At 29.1% G+C, this 10776-nt stretch overlaps 1 protein-coding gene and 1 long non-coding RNA gene across 8 annotated transcripts; one reads left to right on the plus strand and one right to left on the minus strand.

Annotated features, from left to right (window-relative positions):
- Window positions 1-315: 315 nt before the first annotated feature.
- On the plus strand, window positions 316-3271 carry LOC109808356 (uncharacterized). Of its 7 annotated transcripts, XM_083074778.1 has the most exons (3): window positions 340-469; window positions 1658-1817; window positions 2765-3271. In XM_083074778.1, the coding sequence occupies exons 2-3, from the start codon at window positions 1809-1811 to the stop codon at window positions 2969-2971; spliced, it is 216 nt and encodes a 71-aa protein (XP_082930904.1). In that variant the 5' UTR covers window positions 340-469; window positions 1658-1808; the 3' UTR covers window positions 2972-3271. The 7 variants fall into 7 exon arrangements, with proteins under 7 accessions (XP_020226919.1, XP_020226920.1, XP_020226922.1 ...); XM_020371330.3 differs by lacking the exon at window positions 1658-1817 and having other exon boundaries at window positions 316-469; XM_020371331.3 differs by lacking the exon at window positions 1658-1817 and having other exon boundaries at window positions 333-474.
- Window positions 3272-4143: 872 nt separating this feature from the next.
- LOC145958179 (uncharacterized) lies at window positions 4144-5715 on the minus strand. The gene is made up of 2 exons (XR_014433827.1): window positions 4717-5715; window positions 4144-4592 (listed from the first exon to the last, which is right to left on the minus strand). It is a non-coding gene; the product is annotated as an uncharacterized LOC145958179 (long non-coding RNA).
- Between the last annotated feature and the right edge of the window lie 5061 nt (window positions 5716-10776).

Below are 10776 nucleotides of genomic sequence, written 5' to 3' on the forward strand. Positions count from 1 at the left end.
GATTGAAGAAAAACATTTTTAAATAAAAATCTAATTATATAAAATATAATTTTAAAACATCAATTTATTTATTTTTCACCTAATTTTATTCCATCTAACATCTACAAGTTTTATTCTATTATACTAATATTTTATCCCTATTTCTTTTTAAATATATATTACATATTTTCTTTCATTTTTTTCGATTTCCCTCTCACTCCTCCAAATAAAATATTAAAAAATTGTAACGAAGTATTTATAATAAAATATAAATTAATAAAAGAAATTGTCTTAACAAAAATTTTACATATTTTTTTTTTCACATCCAAATAAATAGGTAGTAAATGTATTGTATTTGCATAAACTGTAGTTGGACTTGTACAAGCGAAGCAAAGCCTTAAGCCTGCAGTGAAAAACGACGTTGTCGTTTGGAACAATCACATAACAGCGCCTCCTTGTTTGTAGGTCCGAGGTTAAGGGAGAATCATCGGTGAGGTTTAGATTCACTTTCCCTCTTTCTCATATCATTTTAAAGCTTTCATCTTTCACGTCCACCCCCTTTCTTTTTAATTCCAGGTTTGATTTTTATCCAATTTACACTCTTTTATTTGGAACTTTTTCTTTATGTTTACATGTAAACTCTACATGTCATCCAATTTTTTTCTCATTTTTTTCTTCTTCTTGAGAATGGCTTCTGTATTAGGCTTAGAATCAAAGCCATAAAAGGGATAATTTTATCCAGACATGAATTTAGGGAAGGATAATTCTCTTATCATTTGATGGAGTGCGCAATTTTCAGTATCTTTTATAGCAGATACCAAAACTACATTTATTCATTTTCAGAGGGTTTCTGAATTAGACAATGACAGAGAAGGATTTGTGAAATACTAGTCTAATTGCAATACTTGGTGAAGAAATTGGAAAACTGGGGGGAAAAGTATCTGCTCCCCTGGCATTGTAGGGAATATTATAAGGGTTTGTTTAGATTTATAGCTTATTAGACTGATGACTGCTGGGAAATATTGTAATTGGCAAAGGAAATAAAAAAAAGTGCATTGAAAATTTGAAACTGAATTTATAAATTCGGTGCAAGAATACAGAAATACCATCTATTGTCCACCAAGGAGTCACACTCACTGCAGGCCATAGTAGTTTGTTGTTTTAAACCTATTCTGATGTACCTTCAACACAAATAGCTTGAATCTGGGTGAGTGCATTTGAGGAAAGTAAAGCATTTTATTATTGGATAGCTTCAAGGAAACTAAATTCACATTAGGTGTTAAGGGGAGTTAAACTTTCCTCTTGATGTTGCCTTTGTTTCCTTTTCTTTGTGTTACAGTTCTTGGTGGGCATCATTTCATGGCAACAGGTAGCTTTGGATCTTCTTCATTAGGTGGTTTTTAAGTGTACATGTTCTGGTTAATTGCATTATTTCTGAAATTTTTATTAGAGATGAAGGCCGAATTACAGGATCAACAAAGTTTTGGTGTTTGAAAGGATTACAATGTAGAAGAATCATATTTGTACCACATAAGTTCAACTACTACTGCAAAATACAAGTCTAAGGAACAGAGAGAATCAACTACAATGTTCTCAGTTCTAAGTTTTAACCCAGCTCTCAATCATTATTCTACGATATCAAATTGTTGATGTTTTTGTACTGTTGAGTGTATGCCAGGTTATCGGCCTGTGGATAGAAGGAAACAGTTAGGGGGCATAACAGAACATGACAGGTGGCATTTGATGATTGGAGATAGGAATTATTTCTATATATTTGACAGGTGGGGTCAACAAGGGGTAGGCGAGAATTGGGTAGTGGTGGGAAGGCTATGGACTTGGTGAGACTGATTTCTTCACAGAAAGCGCAATCTTGCCTGTTTTCTTGTCTGTTTCCAATAAATACTATCAAGTTTATCAGAACTTCATCTCTAAAATTCCGTATTGTTCTGTTCTGAGTTTCATTTCTGGTTCCTATCACTAATCTTGTAATTGAACTCTTTGATGATAATGGATTGAATACAACAGCATCCGTTCCGTGCCTTATTCCACTGTAGGGGGTTTTAGGGGGTCAGATACATGGATTGATTGGTGCCATGAGATCTATCAAAAACCAAATATCAGAATACAGAATGGATGGAAGGTTTTAATAATGATACCTTTAGTATTGTGGTGAAACCATCAACTTTTGTAAGGGATAAGTCATCTGTGAGTTTTAGTTTCGGTTTGGGCATTCCATTCTTCTGATCATTCCACAAAAGCTTAATCTAACCAAATTTAAAATGTGTGGCTTGAATACATACCATAAGAAAGTGAAGTTCAATAATTCTCTTTTTGGATTTGATATATTGCTTCATGCGTACCATTTTTCTTTCTTGTGATCTATGCATATCATTTTTGCCCCTGGGAGTTGTTTTATAATCCTTTTTTCTTTCTTTCGTTACAATGACGGTCGGTAACAAAGTTCGAATATAAGATCTTGTACATATTATCCTAATTTTCTCCTCCCTTCCCCCACCACCATTAGCCGATCTTAGTGTTCTGTTGTTTTACAATCCTTTGTAATACCAAACAAACTGTTGGTTAAATATTGGTTTTAGTTGACATGATCTCTACTAGGGGTCAATCAATTAAATCATGAACGTTCGCAATTGGTTGGTTATTGGTATGCATTTAGATTGTTGATGTTGCTACATTGATGGAAACCATGATATGGCATGCTACATTCATGAACTTACTTGGTTGTGAAGTTATGAAGGTGATATTATTTTGACTTACTTTTTTACAGATAGATATGGCAGTAAAACCAACAGTTGCATTAAGGGCTATTCTTGTTGGAGGCATAGCAGCATTTGCTAAAATAGCTGGTGCAATGAAAGCTGCAGGTGGTGCAAAAATGGGTGCAGCAGCAGCTGCCATGACGGCCGCAGCAACTGCAGCTATGACGGGGTCAAAGCAAGAGCAAAATGATGCTTCTCAACAGTCTGCAAAATAACTATCTGCATCTTTTCTTTTCATTTCTTCCAGTTTGACATTGTGTGTTGGTAAGTTTCTGTAGCTTAGTTGAATATCTCCACATTTAAGTGGAAGAAAGAGGCCATATGCGAATTATAGTCTTGACATGTAATAACCTCTTAAAGTCTTTGTAATAAGATTACATTGAATTTACAGAGTTCCTGAAGTTTTAGACGGAGCTATGTATGGATTCTGAGACAAAGCTAAAAAGTCTCAGCCGAGTGGTATGTGAATTAGATTTTGTAAATCTTTGCTAAGAAATGAGTTTTCTTTAAAGTAATTCACGTGTTTGAATATTATTGATAAGATTATTTTTGAAAGTACATTGGGCTTGTTTAGATAAACTTATACAGAAACTCTTTTAAGAAAAAGAATAGAAAAGAAAAATGAATGTTTTTTTATAAGTTAAAATAAGTTTATAGAGAAGTTAATCAGAAAGTTTTCTTCCTTTTTTCATCTCTCTTGAAAGTGATTCTAGAAAGGTTTATCTGAATAGATTCATTTAAGAAAAGAATTTGGATTAGATTGTATTTTCTTAAAAAACCATATATACTTGCACTCGGTCGTAATTTTTGCACGGGAAGTGGATTCGCACAGTTCCTTTCTGTCAGCTGAGTTATCTGTCCTCACACTATCAATTTAATTCCCTTTTTTTGGCGTAATTATCAATCTAATTCTGAATAAGAGGAATGTTACGCATGTTTTGACACCTTTTTTTTATAAAATTTATTATTATTGGGTACTCGTTAGTTTTATTAAACGACTTGGGTCTATCTTCTATTAGTGGGAGTGATATGAGCTTCGACGTAACAATTAAAACGTCTTGCAAGTTGCAAGCCTTTTAAGCATGATAAATTCAAGTATTTTAGCATCGGTTTCATGGGCTCAACTTTTTTATTCTTCTCTTTTGGGCGAGGGGAAGGGGTGGTTGGAGTGGAGAACGTACTTGGATAACCACTATGAAGTATTCATTGAAAGATGTAATTAATCTCAAATCTTGGATAATTTGATTAAGAGACAAATCATTTTTTTTTGCCAATTAATGTTATGGAATATATTATGCAATATTTCAATAACAACAGAATATAGAAGTGTGTAAAAAAAAAATGTATATGACAGCAATTTGTACTGTTGTAGAAATTGCACTCTAAATAGCTGGAAACAATACCATAGGGAAAGGTTCATTAATACCAAAATAAGTACATGACCTCATAGGAAAGTAAAACAAGAACATTCAGAAGAGATAGAGACAAAGTGCAGAGGGGAATTCATGACAGTATAGTATTTGCCACCCCTTTTTATTTTCTCCTATTCAAATACCCATCTTCAGTCCCAAAAATGCAATGGCCTCTATGATTCTGTTATTCTTCATTTGTGCTCGTTGCAATGTCTCCCCTTTTCTCGGATCAGATGTCACATGTATATTAGTGGTTCCACCAGATATTTATCTCATCATAACATGGTGGAGAAGAAAACGTTTGGGCTTATTGTTAGAGAATTATTCTACCAGGATCCATAATTCTTGGACAAAAAAACAACGGAGGAGACTTCATAACATGATGGAGCATCGGATGGCCCACGATTTTCTTCCCATTTCCAACCTTTATATATATATATATATAAACTATCATTGTAGTTCTTGAAATTATAAAGCGATGTTATTTATAGTAATTAATGGAATTAGAAAATATCAAATAAACTGATAAAATTAAAATTTGTTTCGACCTTCTTTGTTTGATATGTATACCCCGTAGTAATCTCTAATCAAGTTTGGCCTAAGATCTCAAGTCATCCTCTTAAATAACGCCTACGAAAAAGGAATATACATAAGCATTATAAAGGTGGATATATGTATATACACACATATATGAGAATCATGACAATAGCTAGAAGAAAGTTCTAGATACATGCATCAAGGAAGTTACACAGGTACTCTTGGAATGCCTCTAAGAGGAAGTCCATTTTCTAGAACCATTCTTAGCATCCATTCTCTAATTACAAAATACTAGAACCCGCTATATTGCATAATTCTCTAGGAAAAAGAAAAGGAAGTAAACGACATTTGAATTAAAGGAAGATGTATGACTTTATGGATGAAGACCTTGGAAATGAAGTAATAATGGATTGGGAGAGAGAAAGCGTGAAGATGTATATATAGACGAGAGAAGAAAGAAATGAGGGATTATTAGTCAAACATGCAGAAAAGTTAGCATTGTTTTAGGACAAAGGAGAGAGGGAGGGAAAGCATCCTTTTAGTATTTTATACAATGACAAGTCAACTAGCTAGGACTGTAAGGGCATTATTAAAAAACCAAGAAAAGCCCTTCAATCATTCTGGCAGCTCTCACAGCTTTTAGAGGTAGCACTACATATTGTTTGTTGATTTTGCCTTGTGCTTCTAATTGAGACTGTGCCAGACAAAAAGCACTTCTACAACCGATACAAACAGTAACGGTAGAGAAGAGGAATATATATATCTTATGGCCATGGCCATGGCCATGGGGGCTTGTGCTTTTTGCTCTTCGTGCTTGCTAATGCTACCCTACCACCCTTCCCTTTTTTCTTCTTTATGTATCTTTCTACCTTCCTTTCTATCAAACAATTCTCACTACTTGCATATATATCTAACAAACAACTACTTAGCTTCAACGTTGTTAATTGCAACTTAATAAATAAATTATACAACCCTCCCTACCCCCTTTTTCATGTTATGCTATAAAAAAAACACCAAATACCAAACACCCTCTAATAGGATAAAAATCCAACCATCCTCAAGTATGAAAGTCTTTTTCACCAAACACTACAAAGTCTAAGGACCTTCAATTATGCATGTTACTTGTTGGAATATAATAAAAATCTCACATCATTAAAAAAATAAGAGATTAAGCATGAATTTATAAGCATATAAATGATTCCATTGGTAAAAAAAAAAAATTAAGTAATGATTAAAAGTAAATTTATAAGAATTTTAGTTTCAAGTAAACGTATCATATTAATGTAAAAATAATTGTACGAGAATATACTGTTCTTTTACTTAATTTTTCAATAAATTTACATGATATTGAAGTCTATTCAAAAGCCATTGAAAGAAAGATAATTTCAACTTATAAATTAGTTTTATAGAATTGATCTAATTAAATTCAAATCTACTTTCTAAGGATCTCGTGCAAATCAAACATTTGATAATAAGTTGCATGTCTTCAATGCTTTGCATATCATTTTTCTACGTGAAACGTTATTCATATTTTTCTACGTGAAACGTTATTCATATTTTTCTTTTCCCTTAATAAGTCCTATAGGGTTTCTTTTGGTTGGAAAACGTACGTTTTAAGATGTTTGATTTGGAAAACTAACTGAGTGGTGTCTCCGAAAACTCAATTTCCATTGCTAACGAGAGAGGGGGTAATGGTAAATTCACCAATAATTCGTTGATTTCAACAAGACAATGGCTGACAAGGACAGAACAATCACTCTGAAAAAATTGAGCATGCACCACACAAAACCAATGCAATCAAATTTTCAAACCATTCTGTCCAAACAATTTTTCCAAATTGACTCAACATGCGTAGCGTACAGACAGTTTCTTTCATACCAATTCAAACATCGCTGCCTTCATGTTCTTGTGTCTTCAATGCGCAGAGATATTGATAACAGTTTATGTTGTGACTCTGTTCACAAGTTTAAGGTTACTTAATGCACTTTTATTCATGTGTTTTCATTTTCTATTATTTTCACTACAGAAACAAAAGTAAAACAAAACATGTTTTTTTTTTTTTATAATTAGAATGCAATTATAGTATGCAATTTATCACAGTGTAGGAATAATTATTTGCATGAAAATTAATTTTTATTTACAACATTTTGTATCTACTTATTATATTATTCACCTTCTGCTACACTCTAGCTTTTTCATCTCTCCCTTGTAAAAAACATATAGAGATATTTAGGTAAAAGATAACATACTCTTACTTGACTCTTTCCTTTTTCATGTATAGATTGCATCGGGATTCAGAGGAATCTTTTGCTGCACATATGTTTTGCCTTTACAAACCAATGAAATTAGATGTGCCAACGCCACTTTCAAAGTTTCCTTATTATACGTATATATATCTACTGCATTCACCTAACAATGCCATATACCAAACAAAATAATATAGGGTAGGGTTCACCATCTGTGTCACATTTCCCATATTACTCTAACAATTATTATTATGCTATTTTACCTCCATTAATACATCCCTTATATATTCTAATCCTTCATAACACTTTGAGTTTCTTATCAATATTAATTAATCAACTTTTAGCTTCTTCCTTCATATGCAATTGTTCTAATTTAACCAATAGTTTGAGTTCTAAATATATAATTATATAAAATATTTTTTTCAAAAAATCTATCTATAATAATTTTACTCAACTCAAATATAAGTAAATGTCTACAATTTGATTAAGAACACAAGTAAATATCTCCTATTTGATTACATGTTTTATAAATGTTTAAATTATGTAAAATTTTATATACATGGTTATCAAAATAACATATATTACATAATTTAATTAATTAGATGAATAACTTTTTTTTGTTAAAAGTTATTAAAATGCGTTGTTTTACAAAATTTAACAATTAATATCAATCGATTATATATATATACATATTGAACACTAATATATTTGTTATGAAAAAAGAAAGTAATAGATATAAAAAGTAAGTGAAAATATATTAGTAAATTTCAGAGAGACAAAAGTTGATGAAAAGGTTCGTCCCTCGGGATTGAATACCATTTGTAGGCACATCAGGTATCAAAGGGCATCTTCTTTTTTTAATTATTTTTTTATTTTAATTTCTAGAAAATCACGACAACATATATTTAAACAAGGGGAACATGCTTTGATGCATTTCTATGACATTTACCAATCCTTTCCATAGCAAAGAATCCAATGCTTTTTAATGCACCATACCCTTCCCATGGTATATCCATTGTTTGTGACAAACTTTATACCCACAACACATTTTTTTTTAATATTCTTATCCAATACTAGTAATTCACTGGTTCATAATGTAAAAATATTTTGTACTAGTATTACATATTAATTATAACTTTTAGTTAAACAGTTATATATTAATTAAAATAAAATAAAAACAAGTGTATATATAATTAATTATCTCATATTTAAAATTACTGTTTTATTTTTATCAATAATTATAATATTTTACTTTTTTCTCAAATGAATTATTGATTTTAAAGGACCTAAATCCTCAAACATTATTCTAGGAGAACACGCATGTTGCTGTGAACATGTGTCGTGGCCAGGTTAGGTTTTGTCGTATGCTTTTGTTTTTATCTTCTATTTGGTTATTCCTCCCAACTTCTCAAATTACGTATCCAATTAGTTAGTTGAATAAGATTAACATTAAAATATTTTTTTTCAATTATACTTTTACTTACTTTTCTATTTAGTTTTTGTGGTTTAAAATAAATATTTTTAATTTATATACGTATTTTTTTAGTTCTATAATTTAAATTTTTTTTTTATTTTTATATTTATAGTTTTTAATCATTTTAATTTTTTATGATCAATCTTTGTTTGTTGTTTGTTTTGTATTGATGTGATAAGAATCTTTAATTTTGTAAAAATAAAATAAAAATGTTTCAATAATGAGTGTTAACAAATGATAATATAAAGGAGACATAAATTGTTAAAAGATCTAATTTAAATCAACTCTAAAAAAATAAATTTAATAACACACAAAATTGAATTAAGATTTTTATTATGATAATAAAAAAAGACAATGAGACAACAAATTAAGGATAAGAACTAAAGGAAATAAAAAAAATTATAAGTATAGAAATTAGAAATATTTATCTTAAATTATAAGAACTAAAAAAATTAAAAAATAATAAATATAAAAATTAAAAAGATTTATTTTAAATTATAGAAACTAAAAATTAAAGTAAAATAATAAAGATTAAAAAAAATATTTTAACTTAAGATTAATTAGTTAAATGAGAAGACATTTATTTTGGCATATTAAATTCAGCCCAAGTTGATAAATTAAGAAATTAATAAATAAAAAAAATTGGTTCCTATCGTACTGCCTAAAAAAGATCTCTATGAATATGATGAAAGAATTTTTTTTGAGAATAAGAAAATTCAAAGTAATAATGTGGCAACATTCCATTTCATAATTACCAAAATTAATGACAAATCACTAATCGATCGTGAAAAGGTTATGCAAATTTGATAAAGTAGAACCACTTGAACGGATTAACAGTAACATCATAATAAGAAGTCAATGGATACACAAAAAGTTACTTAAACGAAGCACTCTCTTGGTAATTGGTTTAATCATGAAACTCTTCTTTTTCTTTTTTGGCTTAATTATTGAGCTTCAGAAATTAAAACTCCTTTTTAACTGGAATCGTATGCCAGCAATTTTTATTAGGCATTAGAAATTAAACAAAAAATGAGATTATAAACTTCTGAATAAAACGATATAATCACATGTACACCACGTAAATATTTTAGCGATTTCAAATAACAATTTTTCTTTCAATTTTTTGAAATAGGTGTATTTTAATGTTGAACAGAATATCAAAACCTCTGACAATTTTCAATATATATTTCGATAGTAATTAACTTTGAAATTCATTTATATTACGTAAATCTTAAATGGAAAAAATTATGACATTGATAACTAAATTTATTCTTTCGCAAATTAGTATTTTGGTTATTTTGCCACTAAGTAATTCTTCAATCCATATTTTAATTCCTCACTTATCTAATATCCATTTCAACAAGTTCTTTTTTTCTTAATATCTTGAATTCATAAATCATCCATTAGATTTTACGAAATAACTTTTAGTTACTAAAACTGAGTCACTTTTAAGTTTTTTTTTTTTGTAATTATTAAATGTAAAACTTATGATTCACCAAAAAAAATGTAAAATTTTTATCTTCTCAAAATATATTTTTAAATGAACTTCATTGATTTCTATAATGATATTGATAGTATTTTACATCTTGCAGAAGTTCCATATTATTTCAAAATTTCATTAGATTATTTATTGAATTAATAATTTTTTTTACAGTAATTGAGTTAATAATTTTGATTCTTGTAAAAAAGTTATTTAGAGTTCTTCATCGGCCCCTCTAAAATCTCAAAATACTTTTTTTCTTGTTCCTTACCACTACATAACATTGATTGATTATAGTTACGTGTTTAAAAAAAAATTAAGTGATTCGTTGTTACACGTGACTCCAGAAAAAAAAAGAAATTTAAAATTTTTTTTATACGTTTGAAAAATAAAACAACTGAAAAAATATGTTATTTTTATGTCTTAAAATGAATGATTTAGTTTAAACAAACAATGTTTTTAATTTTTTCAAAGATAAAAAAAATCATAGAAATCAAAATAAAAATTTGCTTATTTTAAAAAAGACCAGTATTTATTCATTTAAATTAATTTACAATATTTCAACACCAAAAAAAATATATTAAAGAATGGAGTACTAAGGACTCACCGTATATCTATCAAAAGTCAAAACAAATATATCTCAACTTCCAACTAATGTTAAAAATTACAAACAGCTAAATATTTCCGAAACATAATTAATATATAAAGAGTTTAACTTTAATACGTTATCTGTGTAAATCACTTTGTACTTTTAATCAGTTAGAAACCATTTTATACATGATAATTTATGATTAAATGTATTTTAATAAATTCAACTGTGAATTCCATTGTATATAATAATAAAAACTGTATTTTCTACATCCCAAAAATT

The sequence above is a fragment of the Cajanus cajan genome, chromosome 5 (assembly GCF_000230855.2).
Source record: "Cajanus cajan strain Asha chromosome 5, NIPB_CcT2T_4, whole genome shotgun sequence".
Lineage (NCBI taxonomy): Eukaryota > Viridiplantae > Streptophyta > Magnoliopsida > Fabales > Fabaceae > Cajanus > Cajanus cajan.